Source organism: Pelophylax lessonae (genome assembly GCF_965119305.1).
Source record: "Pelophylax lessonae genome assembly, chromosome: 6".
NCBI classification, from domain to species: domain Eukaryota; kingdom Metazoa; phylum Chordata; class Amphibia; order Anura; family Ranidae; genus Pelophylax; species Pelophylax lessonae.
Window position 1 is genome coordinate 18,313,682 of NC_138773.1, and position 21,172 is coordinate 18,334,853.

Below are 21,172 nucleotides of genomic sequence, written 5' to 3' on the forward strand. Positions count from 1 at the left end.
GTGTCACCTTTGTATTGGTGGCTGGCTTTCAGGAACAGTCTGTGGTGTGGTGGCTGGTTGGCACGCTTGGTGGTGTCACACTGTTATGGATGGGTGGCTGGCTGGCTTGGTGACTTGTGTCACCTTGTTATTGGTGGCTGGCTTTCAGGAACAGTCTGTAGTGGCTGGTTGAATGGCTTGGTGTAACCCTGTTATGGGTGGCTGGCTTTCAGGAACACTGTGGTGGGTGGCTGGATTGGTGTCACCCTCTTATGGGTGGCTGGATTGCAGGAACGTTATGTTGGATGGCTGGCTTGCAGGAACACTGTGGTGGGTGGCTGGCTTGGTGTCACCCTGTTATGGGTGACTGACTTTCAGGAACACTGTGGTGGGTGGCTTGATCGGTGTCACCCTCTTATGGGTGGCTGGCTTGCAGGAACACTGTGGTGGATGGCTGGCTTGCAGGAACACTGTGGTGGGTGGGTGGGTGGTTTTCAGGAACAGTCTCTGTGGTGCCTGGTTGGCTTGCTTGGTGTCACCCTGTTATGGGTGGCTGGCTTGCAGGAAGACTGTAGTGGGTGGCTAGATTGGTGTCACCCTCTTATGGGTAGCTGGCTTGCAGGAACACTGTGGTGGGTGGCTGGCTTTCAGGAACACTGGTGTTGGGTGGGTGGCTGGCTTACAGGAACAGTCTCTGTGGTGCCTGGTTGGCTTGCTTGGTGTCACCCTGTTATGAGTGGCTGGCTTGCAGGAACACTGTTGTGGGTGGCTGGCTTGCAGGAACACTGTGGTAGGTGGCCGGCTTGCAGGAACACTGTGGTGGGTGGCCGGCTTGCAGGAACACTGTAGTGGGTGGCTGGCTTGCAGGAACACTGTAGTGGGTGGCTGGCTTGCAGGAACACTGTGGTGGGTGGCTGGATTGGTGTCACCCTCTTATGGGTGGCTGGATTGCAGGAACATTATGTTGGATGGCTGGCTTGCAGGAACACTGTGGTGGGTGGCTGGCTTGGTGTCACCCTGTTATGGGTGACTGACTTTCAGGAACACTGTGGTGGGTGGCTTGATCAGTGTCACCCTCTTATGGGTGGTTGGCTTGCAGGAACACTGTGGTGGATGGCTGGCTTGCAGGAACACTGTGGTAGGTGGGTGGGTGGCTTTCAGGAACAGTCTCTGTGGTGCCTGGTTGGCTTGCTTGGTGTCACCCTGTTATGGGTGGCTGGCTTGCAGGAAGACTGTAGTGGGTGGCTAGATTGGTGTCACCCTCTTATGGGTGGCTGGCTTGCAGGAACACTGTGGTGGGTGGGTGGCTGGCTTACAGGAACAGTCTCTGTGGTGCCTGGTTGGCTTGCTTGGTGTCACCCTGTTATGAGTGGCTGGCTTGCAGGAACACTGTTGTGGGTGGCTGGCTTTCAGGAACACTGTGGTAGGTGGCCGGCTTGCAGGAACACTGTGGTGGGTGGCCGGCTTGCAGGAACACTGTAGTGGGTGGCTGGTTTGCAGGAACACTGTAGTGGGTGGCTGGCTTGCAGGAACACTGTGGTGGGTGGCTGGCTTGCAGGAGCACTGTGGTGGGTGGCTGGCTTGCTGGAACACTGTGGTGAGGGGCTGGCTGGGGGTCACCCTGTTGTGTGGGTGGCTTGCTTGGTGTCACTAATTCACCCTGGCCTGTTGTGGCGGGTAGCTTCTGGCTTGCTGGAACACTGATCACGGTGGCGGGTGGCTGGCTTGGAGTCATCTGGGTGGCTAGTTGCTTGATCGCTTTTAGCTGGCACCCTGTTGTGGTGGGTGGACTGGACTGAAGCTGGCTGTAACACGAGGCTGTGGGAGGCATGGGAGGCGGTCTTAAGTGCAGTGCACGTGGTGAAATGGAGTCACGTACGGGCCGCGCAGGCGTGGGAGGCGGTGTTAGAAAGCAGAACGTGTGCACGCAACATACGGAATGACGTCACGAAAATATCGACAATAGTAAATCAAAAGGCAGATTCCGATATATCGGGGAAAGTGCATATTGGCCCTCGATATATCGGCTTTGCCGATAATCGGTCGATCCCTACTCTGTATATTTCTTTATTAAAACCCACAAAAAAAATACACTTACAAAGTAGTAAAGTGTAAAACTCTTATCAAAGCAATATCACCATCCGGCTCACCACCACTTGCGGCACGACTCCGGCATGACGTCACAGGCTTGGCTCCTCCCTCCTATCCTAGGTGCATTGTGCCCCGTGAATGGGCTTCCTCGGTAGGCCTACACATCTAGGAGGGAGGAGCTGAGCCTGTGACATCGTTTTATACTTTGCTACTTTGTAAGTGTATTTTTTGTGTACAAGCCAACATATGTAAGTATGATTGGACATAGAAGTTGCATCCTAAATTGCGCTAACTTCTGTGTCCAATTATACTTACATATGTTGGCGTGTCCATTAATTGTTGTTTATTATGTACTAACTATTTACAGTCATCAGATCTTACATGTAACTAGCTCTTCTTATCCAGTTTTATGTTCGTGTGTTATGACTTCACCATTTGTGATATATCTGCTTTATCATGTATATTATGCAATTACAAGCGTTATGCACTCAAAGGCTTTACAACTTGCCACGGAGGCTATTGAATAAATACCTGTTTTTTATATTACTCTTTTTTGTTGCTTATGAATCCTTGTGACCACATGTTTCATTTTACCCATTGTTAGTTGTGCTCCTCACTTAAAGTCCCAACTTATTCAGTAGGGAAAGAGTATTTTCATGTGACTTAATGGACAACAAAAAAAATACAGAATTGATTTAAAGCAGAGTTCCGGCCTCAAATACCTTTTTTAACTGAAAATACCCCTATAATTCAAATCCATCGCCCTTTACAGAACCACTATTCTCATACTTACAAGGTGTACAGTATTGGATTTTAGTCAAAATCTTACTTTTAAAAATGCTGTCTGGGCACGGCCATCTTGGATGTGGGCATCTGAAGCTGCAGTGTAATCTGCTGTGTCCTTCTTCCTGATTCCAGGGAGTGTTCTGGGAGTTCTTCCTGATTCCAGCCTCCTGGGAGTGATTACAAACAGCTCCCAGAATGCAATGCAAAGGCAGAAGTGAAGTCGGTGGCCGCGGCCACAGAGGGGGGAGAAGGAGGAAGTACAATCATAAATGCCCTGAAAATAAGGTAAGGGACCCCCGAAAAAAATTTAAAATGCCCAATTGTTTATCAGCATAGCGAGCACTCTAGGAATCACTAAGGTTGCAAAATAGGCCGGAACTCCACTTTAAATAACATACTTTTTGTTTGTTTGTTTGTTTGAATGTCTCCCTAAGTCCCGGTTCACATTTCTGCGATGCAGGAACGCTGCGAATATACAGCGTGTTCCCGCATCGCATCCGCACCCCTGGCAGTTCACACTGCCATATGCAATACGCTGGGGGTGTCAATTAAAAGTTAATGATACCCCCAGATCAGATTGCATATCGCAGTGCGATCTGTAAGTCCGAGTTAGGTGCGATTGCGGTGCGAATTCAGCCATACAAACTGTATGCTGAATTTGCACCGCACAGAGATCGCATGTAATTTTAGGAGCAGTGCGCTCCGAATTACATGCGATCTCTGTGATCGCAGAAATGTGAACCGGCACTTAAGGGCCAGTAGATTATCTAAAAAATGACCTAAAATATTGCCAGTTTGTTCCCCCGTTCACTAGCAAACAGGCATGACTCAAGTTGAACTAACATTCAATCCAAACCTGAAGCTCATTCCAAGAAAACTTTAGAGACATGTCTGTTTACCTTAGCGCACACAATTCTGGTCGTCTGCACACATTTTAATATTATTTCCTGGTATTTCTAAAATTCCGGTGCTCTATTGTGCAAATAGCAAACAGAGATGGCAAAAGAGCACTGTGACCCTGTTGGCTGGTGAGACTACGGATAACATTTGATGACCAATAATGAGGCACATAGCAAGGGATGAGGTGATCTGCCATGGTCTACCATGATTTGGTCACCATTCTCAGCATAGAAACCCCTGGATCTGGATAAGGATCCCAGGGCTCTAGAAATACTCTGTAAATGTGAGCTGGAGGTGTTTGCACTATGACCTAGGAAAATGGATCAGGAAGGAAAATTAAAAGGGAAGAGCAGAAATAGTAAGACATGGAGTAGGTGCGTGTGAAATAGTGACACAAAAAAATAACAAAAATGTTGACGTATAGAAGTTTAAAAATGCACTTGGCCTGCTAAAAATACCTGCAAAACTGAGCAGGCCATGACATTCATAAACAAACAAAATATAGAACCTACGAGAAAAGGAAATGATGGTAATCATATTAAATAATTTCCAGTTTTATATTCCTACCTTCTCTACATCGGCCAGACCTTCAGTGTCCAGGAGAACCAGAGTGTGATCCTTCTTTAAGGGGTGAGGAACACACCACATCCAGATGCCTTTAGTTTTAGATTCAACAGTGGCACCAAGGTCGAAGCCTATGGAACAGAAACCCTTATTAACACCATCAACATGTACCAAAAACGTCCTACTAATTGATATATCACCTTTCTGTTTTCCAGCCAGCTTGTTCATCAGGTAGGACTTCCCTGTCCGATACATGCCTACGATGGCCACCACCACCACTGGTTGATTGATCCCAGACAGAAAATTGATGGCCTCAGGGTTCACCACAAACTTTCCATCTGCTGTGTTTTCAATAAGGCGGATGGGGTCTTCCATTCTGATTGGTGGCTCCGTTGAGGAAGATACAGTCAGGTCTGGATAAAGGAAAAATAAAGTGACCATCCCAACATATTAAATGAAAATCAATAGGCTATATGTCAGCAACAGCCACTCCCATTATAATGTTGTGTTAAAAATACCTTGTACTTGCCATCAATAAAAATTCTTCTGCTTTCATACTTTGGCTCAAGTGGCCTAAAACCCAAGATTCTTCAAGCAAGAAAGGGCTCTTAATATTGGTACTTCACATCATCATAAATAATAAAGTTGTGCTCTAATATAATTGTCTGTAAGTCCTTAAGTTGACAATAACTCCCCCTGTTCCCTTTCCCTTTATGGGTGATTTTTTATTATTGATTGATGAAATAAACTTTTGAATATTTTTATATATAATAATTGTGTTGTGAGTTCATAATGTACCATGAAAGTCCTAAGTGCCTCAATGCATTTTTCTCCTCTATACATAAATAATAAAGAGTCTATTTTCACGAATATGTTAAAATTAGCAATTTTTTACTGGAAATTTACTTAGAACCCCCAAGCATAAGATCCTCTCTAATGAACCACAATATAAAAAAAAACTAGCAATGGTTTAGGTATCTAATGTTAATAAGGGATAAGATTTTCAGTTGGGCAAACTGGCACCACTTTCTCTGAATGGTGGGTCACTCCACCCAGATTTTATCAGCCAAGAAACGTTATTATAATTTTGCCCCATTTTATGTTACACTGATGTAACAGAATTCCCTTCCCTCACCTCCTTATTGGAACAATATTACATTTTAAATAAGGCAACACCAAATGACAGAGCAATTTATTAAGCAAACTAGATTTACAGCATATACAACCCCCATATAATTTGTTCTTTTAGATAGAATTTTTTGTATTACTAAACCAACAGTCCCAGATCACTACACAAGGAAATAATTCTAACAAAGAAAAGCTTTGTGTACATCCTAATGGCACCTAAGGCTTATGTCAAGCTTCTTGCACTATTTCCTTTCCCAGCCAATACAAATGCCTCTTGCCATAGAGAATTGCCACTAAAAGTATTCACAAATGTCTAAAAACATATAAATTATCCACCAGACCCTTCAATCAGGCTTAACTGTGCAAACTGTGTATAAAGGGGGGTGCAAAAGCTAAATATATATGTAGCACCCTACAGGTAGGTGCTAGGTAAATGCATAGTGAGTCTTGCTGCCTAACAGCAGGGCAGTGATCTCTTTTTGTGAGGTAGGCTGTTATGGCTCCCAAGTGTGTCTCCTGAGAGGGGAGTCTCCCCACTGGCTCTGTGAGAGGCTTCTCATAGGGCAGTGACTGGAGGAAAACAAATCAGGGATACATTCAGACTTGTATCTACCCCAGAAGGCAGATTCTGCTGCAGAGGATTCTGGGAGTGGGTATAAGTTTGGGGGAAGTGCGTGGCACGGTGTCTTTGGTGGGAGCAGAGTCCCAGAAGGGAGAGAACGGCTGTCTCTCCTCCTGTCTGAGGAAGTGGATGTCTCGGGGTGCCGTCAAAGAATCCAGAGAGTGCTGAGTTGAGCTGAGGGGATCTGGTGTACTGAGAGCCTGCGGAGAGAGAGAGAGGGGTCCGGTCCCAGGAAAGCCTACACAGGTCGTGAGTACTGAGGATTGCCCCTGGGGGTCTGCCTAGAGTCAGAGGGGACCACTCCGGAAGAGGTTCTGGGATCCAGTGTCAGCTAGCTGTAAAGGGGATACCTAGGTTGAAGACCCTGAAGTGACAGAGGGGGGAACCTAGTAAGGGGACCCTGAAGAGCTACAAAGGGGGCACCTACTGTTTGGGCCCTGAAGTGTACACAGCATCAGTTGAGAGTTGCAGCTATACAGGAATTCACAACAAGCTACCTCTAGCCAGTGCAAGGCTGGAGGGAGTAGTCAGTGACTTTGCAGTGCAAGCAGTGTCAGAAGTTAAATGTTCTACAGTCCTGGATCTTCTGGACTCAAAGTCGAGGTTCCAGCACTACTTCCAAGCTACAGTGTGTTCTAAGCATCAGTGAGCGTTGTCCAGCATCGGCTGGCATCAAGACAGCGTTGACAGACATTTTCCTGAGAAAGTCCCAAGTTGTACTTAGTTGAGCCTAAAGGAGTATCCCACTCATTCCCTTCTCCCATCCCCTAAACTACAATAAAACAACAAAACAAAGATGCCAGAGTCATCCATGTCTCAGTTCCCACACCCAGGGTCGCAGCTCACATGGGCTGGAGAGGTAACTGGTAACAATGGCAGACCCACATCAGGCCCAATGCCTGGAAAACCTGCTACATATGTACCTTTCATCTGTTGGGTGTATTATCCTGCAAGGTAGAGTGTGCTTGGTGTAATATTCTGTAGTGTAAAACATGGTTGGGCATAACATTCTGCAGTGTCAACTGTGCTGGGTGTATTATTCTGCAGTGTGAGCTGTGCTGGGTGCAATATTCTGCAGTGTGAGCTGTGCTGGGTGTATTATTCTGCAGTGTGAGCTGTGCTGGGTGCAATATTCTGCAGTGTCAGTTGTGCTACGTGTAATATTCTGCAGTGTGAGTTGTCCTGCGTGTAATATTCTGCAGTGTGAGTTGTCCTGCGTGTAATATTCTGCAGTGTTAACTGTGCTGGGTGAAATATTCTGCAGGGTGAGTTGTCCTGTGTGTAAAATAATGCAGTGGGAATTGTGCAGGGTGTAAAGTTCTGCAGTATGAGTTGTACCGGGTGTAATATTCTGCAGTGTGAGCTGTGGTGGGTGTAATATTCTGCAGTGTGAGTTGTGTTAGGAGTAATATTCTGCAGTGTGAGCTGTACTGGGTATAATAATCTGCAATGTGAGTTGTACTGGGTGTAATAATCTTCAATGTGAGTTGTACTAGGTGTAATGTTCTGCAGTGTGAGTTGTGCTGGGTGTAATATTCTGCAGTGTGAGCCGTACTGGGTCTAATATTCTGCAGTGTGACCTGTGCTGGGAGTATTATTCTGCAGCGTGAGTTGTGCTGGGTGTAATAGTCTGCAGTGTGAACTGTGCTGGATGAAATATTCTGCAGGGTGAGTTGTCCTCTGTGTAAATACTACAGTGTGAGTTGTGCAGGGTGTAAAGTTCTGCAGTACGAGTTGTACGGGGTGTAATATTCTGCAGTGTGAGCTGTGCTAGGTGTAATATTCTGCAGCGTGAGCTGTACAGGTTGTAATATTCTGCAATGTGAGTTGTGTTTGGTGTAATATTATGCAGTGTAAGCTGTACTGGGTAGAGTTGAGCGAACACCTGGATGTCCGGGTTCGGCGGGTCCGGCCGAACTTGAAAAAAAAGTCTGGGTTCATGAACTGGACTTAACCCGAACTTTACCCCGATCCCGAACCCCATTGAAGTCAATGGCGACCCAACTTTTGAGCACTAAAATGGCTCTAAAAAACACATGGAAAGGGCTAGAGGGCTGCAAATGGCAGAAAAATCTTCTTAAGAGCATGGCAAGTTCCCTGCAAACAAATGTGGATAGGGAAATAACTTAAAATAACATAAAAAACAGAAAAATAAAAAAATAATCATTTTGAATGATGTAGGAGGAGGACGAGGCCCATATGGAGTAGGAGGTTGAGGTAGCGGTTGAGGTGGCGGTGGATGTGGCGGTGGAGGTGGAAGCGGCGGTGGAGGAGGACGAGGTAGTCAACACTGTTTTTTTTTTAAATTTTATTTCTTTTTAAATTAGCGTACACCCCAAGAGAGTTAGAAAGATCAAATACAACAATGGCTGGGTAAGAACGATATACATGTCTATTCTGCACAAGGTACGGACAAGTCCTGTGGGATCCATGCCTTGTTCATTTTAATGAACGTGAGCTTGTCTACATTGGCTCTGGACAGGCGGCTGCGCTTGTCTGTGATAACGCCCCCTGCCGTGCTAAATACACGTTCAGATAATACACTGGCTGCAGGGCAGGCCAACGCCTCCAAGGCGTAAAGGGCAAGCTCAGGCCATGTGCCTAATTTGGAGACCCAGGAGTTGAAGGGGGCAGACCCGTCATTCAGTACGTCTAGGCGTGTGCACACATACTGCTCCACCATGTTAGTGCTGGGTCGTGGTGCTGCTGGTGGAGCAAGGAGAGGACGTGGTTGATCTGTGCCAGCTACACGCACAAGTGAAACACCTTCCTCAAGTGTGAGTAGGCGACAGAACCTTACAGCAGTATTTGGCAGGACCTAATGCGCCTCTACAAATGTTGAGGCCAGAACAAGTGCAGGCGATAGTAGATTGCGTTGCTGACAGTGCCTCCAGTTCCTTCACATTGTCTCCCACCCAGTCTTCTGCTGATAGGCCAGAGTTGGCACCTGCAGCCGATGTCCATCAATCTTTCACCTCACCCCCTTGCAAATCAGCCAAGCAGTCTGACCCCCAAGTCATGCAGCAGTCTCTTCTTCTTTTTGATGACTCTGTTAGCATGGTTTCCCAGGGCCATCCACCTAGCCCTGCCCCAGAAGTGAAAGAGATTGAGTGCACCGATGCCCAACCACTTATGTCTCAAGAAAGATGAGTACATGGGGGGACCATCGCAGCACGTCTCGGATGATGATGAAACAAAGTTGCCAACTGCTGCGGCATTCCGAATTGTGGAGACCGACAAGGAGGGCAGGGGTGAAGACTGGGTGGAAGATGATGTGGAGGACGATGAGGTCCTCGACCCCACATGGAATGAAGGTCATGCAGGTGACCTGAGTAGTTTGGAGGAAGAGACGGTGGTCGCACAGAGCCACCAGCACAGCAGAAAAGGGAGCAGGGTGCAAAAGCGGAGCGGCTATGCCCTAGACACTACGTCTGCTACTGCCCAATGCAGCAAGGGACTGAGCACACCAAAGCCAGCTCTAAGGAGTTCCCTAGTGTAGCAGTTCTTCGGACAATGTGCTGATGACAGGACATGAGTGGTTTGCACGCTGTGCAATCAGAGCCTGAAGCGAGGCATAAACCTTCTGAACCTGAGCACAACCTGCATGATCAGGCATCTAAGTGCAAAGCACGAGCTGCAGTGGAGTAGACACCTTCAAAACCAAGAAACATCTCTGGCTCCTCCTGCTTCCTCTTCTGCTGCAGTCTCGGCCTATTCATCCACCTCTGTAGTGACAGTGGCACCTGCCACCCCGCAAACAGAGGATCTGCCAGCAACACCACCACCTGGGTCACCAACAACCATCTCCACAATGTCCCGTGGAAGTGTTCAGCTTTCTATCTCCCAAACACTGGAGCGGAAGAGGAAGTACCCCCCCTACCCACCTGCGATCCCTGGCCCTGAATGCCAGCATTTCAAAATTCCTGGCCTTTGAAATGCTGTCAGTCCGTCTGGTGGAGATGCAGATTTTTAAAAGCCTTATGGCAGTGGCTGCCCCACAGTACGTCGTGCCCAGCCGCCACTACTTTTCCAGGCAAGCCATCCCTTCCCTGCACAACCAAGTGGGTGACAAAATCAGGTGTGCACTGCGCAACGCCATCTGTGGCAAGGTCCACCTAACTTTGGATACGTGGACCAGTAAGTACAGTCAGGGACGTTATATCTCCCTAACAGCACACTGGGTAAATTCAGTGGCGACTGGGCCTGAGGCGGATAGCAGTTTGGCGCATGTCCTTCCACCACCGAGGAGTGCAGGGCGCTTCAGTTTGCCTCCTGTTCCTAAATCCTCCTACTCCGCTTCCTCATCCTCTACCGCCTCCTCATCCAGTCAGTGTAACACCTTCACCACCAACTTCAGCACAGCCAGGGGTAAACGACAGCAGGCAGTTTTAAAACTTGCCTGTTTGGGGGAAAAACCACACACCGCGCAGGAGTTGTGGAGAGGCATTCAACAGCAGACCGATGAGTGGTTGCTGCAAGTGAGCCTCAAGCCCGGCCTGGTGGTGTGCGATAATGGGCGAAATTTCATAGCAGTTCTGGGCCTAGTCGGTGTGAAACACATCCCTTGCCTGGCACATGTGCTCAATTTGGTGGTGCCGAGGTTCCTTAGAAGTTACCCCGATATGTCAGAGCTGCTGCAGAAAGTGCGGGCCATCTGTGGGCACTTTCAGCATTCTCCCCCTGCTGCTGCTCGCCTGTCAGCGTTACTTCGGCCTTCCCGCTCACCGCCTCATATGTGACATGCCCACAAGATGAAACTCCATCTTGCACATGCTGGCCGGACTGTGCGAGCAGCAGCAGGCCATAGTGGAGTTTCACCTGCAGCACGCACGCATGAGTCGCTCTGCGGTACAGCACCACTTCATCACCAGTAACTGGGCCTCCATGCGAGACCTCTGTGCCTTGTTGCGCTGTAACATATGCAGACTAGGCTTCAATTTATTTTTTTTTTCCCTAAATGGGTTTTTATTGAATAGCGGAATAGAACAACAGTATCCAATGAGTGTATCTCACAGTAAAATATGCAGACTAGGCCGCAATTTTTTTTTCCCTAAATGGGTGTTTATTGAATAGCAGAATAGAACAACAGTATCTAAAGGGTGTATCTCACACGTACGGATACAGACTAGGCCGCAATTTAATATTTTTTCCCTAAATGGGTGTTTATTGAATAGCGGAATAGAACAACAGTATACAAAGGGTGTATCTCACATTAATATATGCAGACTAGGCCGCAATTTATTTTTTCCCCCTAAATAGGCTTTTATTGATAAGCGGAATACAACAACAGTATCCAATGGGTGTAGCTCACTGTAACATATGCAGACTAGGCCGCAATTAATTTTTTTTCCCCTAAATGGGTTTTTATTGATAAGCGGAATACAACAACAGAATCCAATGGGTGTAGCTCACTGTAACATATGCAGACTAGGCCGCAATTATTTTTTTTTCCTCTAAATGGGTTTTTATTGATAAGCGGAATACTAAAACAGTATCCAATAGGTGTATCTCACTGTAACGTATGAATGAAAAATGTCTATTTTTCCCTTTAATTGGTGATTTTTGAAGAACAGATTTGAACAGCTGTGTCTAAGCACTGTATGACAGCGTCACAGTAAAGTATGAATGAAAAACTGAGAAAATTTTTTTTTTTCCCTAAATACTGAAAAATAATTATTTTTCCCTTACATTGGTGCTTGTTAAAGAGCAGATTAGAAAAAGCAGTGTCTAAATAATGTATGTCAAAGTAAAATATGAAGGAAACAATTTTTTTATTTTTTAAATGTAGATTAAGCAGACTCATTTGCACTGAGCTTGCAATTCATGGCCGCTACACACCGCACGCCTAACAGGTTGGATACTGTTGTTGTTCTTTTCCGCTATTGAATAAAAAAAAAAAAAAACATTTGAATGAAAAACTGAAAAATATTTTTTTTCTCTAAATACTGAAAAATAATTATTTTCCCCTTACATTGGTGCTTTTTGAAGAGCAGATTAGAAAAAGCAGTGTTTAAACAATGTATGTCAAAGTAAAATATAAAGGAAAAAAGTTTTTTTCTTTTTTAAATGCAGATTAAGCAGACACATATGCACTGAGCTTGCATTACATGGTTGTTACACACCGCATGCCGCCCACCTAACAGACTGATAAAAGTTTTTTTTTTCTCCCTCCTCCTCCTCACTTGGCTCAGGTCAGGGCATAAAGATCGTGCACTGCACCCCCACACAATACAATCAATGTAGATCGCTGTCTGATTAAAGAAGATCTTCCTATTCTTTCCCTGAACGCAATCTCCAGCCTGACCCTACAGTAATCTCCTATCTCTCCCTCAGCAGCAGCAGGAACCTCTCCCTAGTATAGTTATAGCAGAGTGACGCGCGGCGCTATGTGACTCCGGCTTATGTAGAGTCTGGGTCACATGCTGCACTGGCCAATCACAGCCATGCCATTAGTAGGCATGGCTGTGATGGCTTCTAAGGGCACACTAGTTAAACGCTTGCTGATTGGCTGCCTTGCACCTGTTGAAACCACGCAATTAAAACCGCGCCAAAAACATCAAATACCATTACCGAACAACGGACAGTACCCGAACATACAGTGAAATGTTCGGGTCCATGTCCAGGTACGGAATATCCAAAAGTCCGGTACGATCCCGAACAATACAGTCCGGGTTCGCTCAACCCTAGTACTGGGTATAATATTCTGCAGTGTGAGTTGTGTTAGGTGTAATACTCTGAAGTTTTAGCTGTACTGGGTGTAATAATCTACAATCAGGTGATCAGTTTTTTCAAAATGAAATCCGGGGACAATTTTTTTAAAATTGGCAAATGATAAACTATTTTATAAGCATATTTACCTCAAATTATATATGCAGTGTATGTGGTTATGGAGTGATATGTACATTATTTCTTACATTTCATCAATGAGATAAAAAAAAAAAAAAGATACACATTTTTTGGGATATGACTACTACATTTTAACCACTTAAGCCCCGGAGGATTTGGCTGCTCAAAGATCAGGCCCCTTTTTCAACTTGGCACTGCGTGAATTTAGCTGACAATTGCGCGGTCATGCAATGCTGTACCCAAAAAAAATTTAAGTCCTTTTTTTCCCACAAACAGAGCTTTCTTTTGGTGGTATTTCATCACCTCTGCGCTTTTTTTTTTTTTTTTTTGCGATATTAATAAACAAAAAGAGCGAAAATTTTGAGAAAAAATGACACTTTAAACGTTGTCTTTTAAAAAATATTCAATATACTCAATTTATGTCATATATTTTGGCCAAAATGTATTTAGCTACATGTCTTTGAAAAAAAAATCTCAATGAGCGTATTTTTATTGGTTTGCGCAAAAGTTATAGCGTCTACAAGCTATGGTGTAAATACTGAAATTTAAGCAGCTTTTACTTTCTGACTACCTATCTCATTTCATGAAGTGCTAAAATGGCAGGGCAGTACAACCCCGCCCCCCCCAAATTACCACTTTTTGGAAAGTAGACATCCTAAGGAATGTCCTGAGAGGCATGTTGAGCTCATTGAATATTTCATTTTTTTGTCACAGGTGTTTGAAAAATGACTACAATTTATTTTTTTTTTTTTACACAAAGTTGTCATTGAAATGATATATTGCTCACACATGCCATGGGTATATGTGTAATTACACCCCAAAATATATTCTGCTGCTTCTCCTGCTTATAGGGATACCACATATGTGAGACTTTTTGGGAGCCTAGCTGTGTACGGGACCCTGAAAACCAATCACAACCTTCAGGTTTTCTAATGGCGTAAATTGTGCATTTCACCTCCGCACTACCTGTCACAGTTTCAGAGGCCCTGAAATTTCAAGATAGCACAAACCCCCCCAAATGACCCCATTTTGCAAAGTAGACAGCTATTTGCTGAGAGGCATAGTGAGTCCATTGAATATTTTATATTTTGCCATATGTTCCGGGAATTGTTTTTTTTTTTTTTTACACAAAGTTGTCACTAAATGATATATTTCTCACACATGCCATGGGTATATGTGAAATTACACCCCAAAATACATTTTGCTGCTTCTCTTGAGTATGGGGATACCCCATGTGTGAGACTTTTTTGCAATATAGCCGAGTATAGGACCCCGAAAACCAATCCCCACTTTCAGGCTTTCCAAGGGTGTAAATTGTTGATTTCACTCCTGACTACCTATCACAGTTTCGGAGGCCATGAAATGCCAAGGCTGATTACTCACACATTTAATGAGTATATGGAATTTTCGATTTTTAATCCGACTGAACATTCTGTTTTAGCCTACCTGTGTTCTCTTATGAACATGCATTATTCTTTTAACCATATAAACAAGACGTTCGCTGGAGTTTCTTTCTTTTTAAGGCTTAATAATTTGCCTTCATGTAACAGTTTCTTTTCGGTTAGACAAGCCTTGAAAGGTCTTAAAAAATGCAATTTTAAGCCAGACATGCGTAGACCAATTTCATTAGATAATTTATGTAGGCTATGTATAGCTACTAAGTCTGTAACACACTAAGGTGTGTATCTCTGAGTATGAGGCGCTGCTTTTTCACTCGGCATTTGTTCTAGTGTTTTTCACATTTCTAAGATGCTGCCTAACAATAAGCAAGGTTTATCTGGTTTGAGACATGAGGAAGTTTTGGTCTCTGATGAGAAAATGTCTGTTTTTGTCAGGAGATCAAAGACTGATCAGCTAGGGAAGGGCATTTGGCTTAGCTTGAATACTTGTGGCGACTCCGTTATCTTCCTCTTTTTAATTTTAAGTAAATATCTGTCTTCTAGACCTCCTTATTCTGGACATTTTCTAGTGCATTGTGATGGTTACCAAATTTCAGTTTTCGGCTGTTTTTAAAAGATGCTTATCTCATATAGGTTTGTCTGATTTTAAATTTTCTCCACATTCTTTTCGGATTGGAGCTGCTACAGAAGCCTCAAAGCTGGGCTTAGATGAGACTGTTATTAAGAAGTTGGGCAGGTGGGAATCGCAAAGGTTTCATCTCTATGTGCATCCTAATTTGTCTCTTTAATTTTAGGTATCAGGTCCTGCATTTGGATTGTAGGTCACTCCTATATTTATTGGGCCCATAAGAGAGCAGCCCGTCGCATTTATACCGCCAATTCATCATTACCGCCGGGTCGCTTTCAAGTTTTGTGGAAAGGGATTCGGGGGCTTCGATGGACTAATCTTTTCTTTCATGTTTCTCAATTACTGCAGGTTTGGCATTATCCAGCAATATTAACCACTTTAAGACTGGAGGATTTTCCTGCTTAATGACCAGGCCACTTTTTTCAACTTGGCACTGCGCAACTTTAACTGACAATTGCGTGGTCATGCAACGCTGTACCCAAACTAAATTTACGTCCTTTTTTTCCCAAAAACAGAGCTTTCTTTTGGTGGTATTTGATCACCTCTGCACTTTTTATTTTTTTGCGATATTAATAAAAAAAGAGCGAAATTTTGCAAAAAATTGACATTTTCTACTTTGACAGTTAAAAAATATCCAATATATTCAATTTTTGTCATATATTTCTGCCAAATGTTTTTAGCTACATGTCTTTGACAAAAAAAAAAATTCTCAATGAGTGTATTTTTAACCAATTTAAGACCGGAAGATTTTACCCCCTTCCTGACCAGGCCATATTTTGTGATTCGGCACTGCGTTATTTTAACGAACAATTGCGGGGCGACGCTGTACCCAAATTAAATTTATGTCCTCCCCCCCCTCCCCCCCCCCCCCACAAATAGAGCTTTCTTTTGGTGGTATTTGATTACCTGTGCAATTTTTATTTTTTTTTAAAAAAAAGAGCGACAATTTTGAAAAAATAACAATATTTTTCACATTCTGATATAAATCATTCCCCCCAAAAAATTTACAAATTAAATTTTTTTAACATCTTAGGCCAATTTGTTTTCTGCTACATATTTTTGGTAAAAAAAATTGCAATAAGCGTATTTTGATTGGTTTGCACAAAAGTTACTAACTGCGGGAAAGATTTGTCATTTTTATTGTTTTTTTTTTTTTTTACTAGTAATGGCGGTGATCTGCGATTTCTTGTGGGACTGCGACATTGCTGTGGACAGATGGGACCCCTAACTGACATTTTTGACACTTTTGGGGAGACCAGTGACATTACTACAGTAATCAGTGCTAACAATATGCACTGTTACTGTAATAAGGACACTGGCAGGGAAGGGGTTAACCCTGTTGGTGATCAAGGGGTTAAATGTGTGCCTCATGCTTACTGACGTGTGTGGGGGGAGGGGGTTCTGTGACACAGACAGAGATCGCAGGTTCAGCTATGCTGAATCCTGTGATCTGTCCCTGCCCGTCACAGAGAAGATCCGCCTGCTTTGTTTACACAAGCGGGTGGATTTTCTCAGTCTTTCCCAGACGAGCGGGGAAGAGAGGCGGTGATCGCCGTCTCTCCTCCTCCGGCCCGACTCCCGCTGTGTCTAAACACAGCAGGAGCGAGCCTCCAGCGGCGTGCGCACGCCGCCGAGACAGCAGGGAATCCAGCGACATAGGTCTACGTCGCTAGACCCAGGGCTGCCACCTTGCTGCAGTAGCAGCAACGTGAGAAGTCCTAAAGTGGTTAATTATCCATTTAGGAGGTAATGACGTTGGCGTTTTAAAACATTGGATCTCATATTTAGGATCAAGAAGGATCTACAGCAACTTAAGTTAGTTTTTCCGAATGTTCACATCATTTTTTCAGAAATTATTTCTCGGTTGGTCTGGTTGTCTTCTGCAGAGGCTAAACCTCTGGAGAGGATAAGGAAAAGGATTAACAGATCAATTGAGAGATTTATGCCTTCCATTGGTGGATTTTCTTTCCGCCATTTGGATCTTGAAGGAGGTTATCCAGGATTATACCGTAGGGATGGTGTTCACCTATCTGACATAGGCCTAGATATTTTTAATTTGGATTTGCAATCCATGTTTGAAATGGCCTCGGGTTTGGGGTAGGCCATTTGCTACGCAATGGCTTTTGGGGGACTTTGGAATAAAGTTTTGATAACGCTCGAGTTCTATGACTGAGCGGATGTTGAATTTTTTTGAATTTTGATATTTATGAAATATTTATATATTTATTGATATTTATGCTTTAATATTTATTTATTTATTTATTTATTTATTTATTAAATATTCATACCAATATAGGTGCCGCGGCCATTTCAATATCATAATATTTTGTTGTGTTGTTATTTCAAAATAATGACAAGTAAATATTATTCTCTTGTGAGTAGTGACAATGCAGCTTACAATCCCATGAGTCAAGCACAGTCGTAAGTTCTTCGGACGGTATTTTGGAGGGAGCCAAGGTATGGAGGAAAGAGGGATCGAGGGGAAATCTGCTAAATTGATCGTGGCCCATAGTGTCATGCATATGTGATAGTGGGGCTATAGACGCTGCAGTGTAGTAAGCATGTACTGTATTTTTAATTTGGATTTGCAATCCATGTTTGAAATGGCCTCGGCTTTGGGGGTAGGCCATTTGCTACGCAATGGCTTTTGGGGGACTTTGGAATAAAGTTTTGATAACGCTCGAGTTCTATTACTGAGCGGATGTTGAATTTTTTTTAATTTTGATATTTATGAAATATTTATATATTTATTGATATTTATGCTTTAATATTTATTTATTTATGTGTGTAATAAGCATTTAAGTTAGGGACCGAAAAACCTCCGATATTCTGCGAGCATACATAATTCTCTTATTAATGCGAGGTCGGGAAGTACCCCAAATACATTTCAGAAGTTTACGTTGGTGGATACACAAGATGTGCGAAGAGATTCGGACCGGTAATACACAGAAAAAATATAATAGCTTTGGAAGGTAAGTCATGCGAACTGTAGTAATTCTGCCAAACCAAGATAGCGACAAGTGAGACCAAGAGGAGAGCATGTCAGTCAGCTTTCTAAAGAGAAATGGATAGTTGGCACTATATAAAGCGTTGTACGTAGGGGGAAAGTTTAACCGCTAGATAAGGTAGGGTTAAATGCCATTGAAATGGGAAAGCTGATTTTATGGACTCCAATTCAGCAAGGGGGCAGATTAACAGACTTTGCTTTGGATTTGTTGGGGTTTATATGAAGACCAGAGAGGGCAGCAAATGAATCCAAGAGGGTTAGAAGGTTGGGCAAGGAAATTCTAGGGGATGTAAGGGATAACAGAAAATCATCCGCAAACAAGGATATTTTGTGTGTCAACCCTGCAATCTCAATGCCTTTAATATCTGGGTGGGAGCAGACATCTTCAGCTAGGGGTTCCAAGGCCAGGATAAATAAAAGGGGGGATAATGGGCATCCCTGTCGGGTGCCTCTTCTAATGGGAAAAAGGGAGGATTCAAACCGATAGTAATTGACCCTGGCCTGGGGGGGAATCGTAGAGTGCCGCCAACCAGGTTAAGAAGGACAAACTAAATCCATAATGGCGAAGTACAGTCATGAGGTAGGACCACAATAAAGTGTCAAAGGCTTTGGTCACGCCCAAAGATAACAGCATAGAAGGTAATGAGCGTTGGTGGGCAAAGTGTTGCAATTGTATAGCTGGGTGTAATATTCTGCAGTACGAGTTGTACCGGGTGTAATATTCTGCAGTGTGAATTGTGTTAGGTGTAATATTCTGCAGTGTGAGCTGTACTGGGTGTAATAATCTGCAATGTGAGTTGTGCTGGGCATAATGTTCTGCAGTGTGAGTTGTGCTGTGTGTATTATTCTGCAGTGTGAGTTGTGTTGTGTGTATTATTCTGCAGTGTGAGTTGTGTTACTGGTAATATTCTGCAGTATAAGCTGTGCTGGGTTTAATATTCTGCAGGATGAGTTGTGCTTGGTGTAATAATCTGCAGAGTGAGCTGTTCTGGGTGTAATGTTCTGCAGTGTGAGTTGTGCTGGGTGTAATAATCTTCAGAGTGAGCTGTGCTGGGTGTAATGTTCTGCAGTGTGAGTTGTGCTGGGTGTATTATTCTGCCGTGTGAGTTGTGTTAGGTGGAATATTCTGCAGTGTGAGCTGTACTGGGTGTAATATTCTGCAGGATGAGTTGTGCGTGGTGTAATAATCTGCAGAGTGAGCTGTGCTGGGTGTAATAATCTGCAGAGTGAGCTGTGCTGGGTGTAATGTTCTGCAGTGTAAGTTGTGCTGGGTGTAATATTCTGCAGTGTAAATTGTGCTGGGTGTAATAATCTGCAGTGTGAGCTTTGCTGGGTGTAATGTTTTGCAGTGTGAGTTGTGCTGGGTGTAACATTCTGCAGAGTGAGCTGTGCTGGGTGTAATATTCTGCAGTGTGAGTTGTGCTATGTGTAATGTTTTGAAGTGTGAGCTGTGCTGTGCTGCAGTGTGAGCTGTGCTGTGTGTAATATTCTGCAGTGTGAGCTGTGCTGGGTGTAATATTCTGCAGTGTGAGCAATGTGTTGTGTGTAATATTCTGCAGTGTGAGCTGTGCTGGGTGTAATGTTCTACAATGTGAAGCATGGTTGGTCATAATGTTCTACATTGTGACGTATGCTGGGTGCAATGTTCTGCAGTGTGAGCTGTGCTGGGTGTAATATTCTGCAGTGTGAGCTGTGCTGGGTGTAATATTCTGCAGTGTGAGCTGTGCTGGGTGTAATATTCTGCAGTGTGAGTTGTGCTGGGTGCGATGTGCTGCAGAAAGAGCTGTGCTGGATATCAGGCATCCTGCCAATAGCACTCAATGGAACACATAGAGTATGATATACAATGTTACTCACAGTGTGATATACAATGTTACTCACAGTATGATATACAATGGTACTCACAGTATGATATACAATGTTACTCACAGTATAATATACAATGTTACTCACAGTATAATATACAATGTTACTCACAGTATGATATACAATGTTACTCACAGTATGATATACAATGTTACTCACAGTATAATATACAATGTTACTCACAGTATGATATACAATGTTACTCACAGTATGATGTCTTCCTTGCAAAGTCCTGAGATGGGAGAGTTCTGATACAAAGTCTGAAGAGTTGTAGATTTTATAATTTTCAAAGTGAAAGTGAAAATACGAAGTGATAACCACAGCAGACGTGTGCTGTGAACATTCTCCGGGTAAAGTCACGGCAGGTTCTGTTCACAGTGACCTCAGACACCCCGAGCTCGGATGAACCCGTCACCCCGAAATATCATTTTCACTTACACAGTCCATCGTATTCTCTTACTTTTGTTTCTCTCTCATACCTCCACTTGGAACTTGAAAAACGAGGGAAACCTTGGGATGGAGAAGGCATGCGCCAAAATTAGGCGTAGCTAAATCACGCTAAATATTGGGCATGGCTCCTCTACCATGTATTTATAAACAGCTGCTGGTGTGGGTCCACTTCGGGACAGCTGGTAACCAGCGCCAATCCCGGTGTTCTGTGAAAAAACCCTACCCGTGAAAATTCCCTACCCTCGTCACTTCCTGTGCACCTACGTCATGGAACAGCTGAGCAGCTTACCAGTGCGCATGCTCACAGCTCCGGAGGGTAGGGAATTTTCACGGGGTAGTGTTTGAGGTGGGTACATGAAATCATCTCCGCTCCTACCCCTGTGACTTCCCTGATCTCGGCTACTAAATGTAAAAGCGGCGGCGGGTCTATGAAAATATAAATCACTGAGCAGAGAGCCGCTTTTACATTTAGTAGCCGAGATCAGGGAAGTCACAGGGGTAGGAGCGGAGATGATTTCATGTACCCGCGGCAACAGCTGATGCGGTGTAACGTTACAAAACACTACCCCGTGAAAATTCCCTACCCTCCGGAGCTGTGAGCATGCGCACTGGTAAGCTGCTCAGCTGTTCCATGACGTATGTGCACAGGAAGTGACGAGGGTAGGGAATTTTCACGAGGTAGGGTTTTTTTAACGTTACACTGGGAGCTGATACAATGTTCTAAAAGTAAAAGTCAATAAAACACTTTCGGGTTGTGTTTACAGAGGAAGAGATGTGACATCACGGTGCTCTTTCAGTATGGTGGATCGGGTGGAAATGTTAGTCCTGTTCCTACAAGCCAAACAGCAATAGGTCATTGCTATTAGGATCTATTGCAGGCCGATTGCATCCCAAAATAAATCACT

At 44.0% G+C, this 21,172-nt stretch overlaps 1 protein-coding gene across 1 annotated transcript in view; it reads right to left on the reverse strand.

Annotated features, from left to right (window-relative positions):
* Nucleotides 1-21,172, reverse strand: part of LOC309558463 (uncharacterized protein) — a 114,503-nt gene that overhangs the window by 51,824 nt on the left and 41,507 nt on the right. Inside the window, exons 13-15 of the mRNA XM_082261534.1 lie at nt 20,025-20,077; nt 4,521-4,733; nt 4,324-4,451 (exon numbers count right to left, since the gene is read on the reverse strand). Coding sequence (XP_082117660.1) covers nt 4,324-4,451; nt 4,521-4,733; nt 20,025-20,077 — 394 coding nt within the window. The remainder of the gene's footprint in view (nt 1-4,323; nt 4,452-4,520; nt 4,734-20,024; nt 20,078-21,172) is intronic.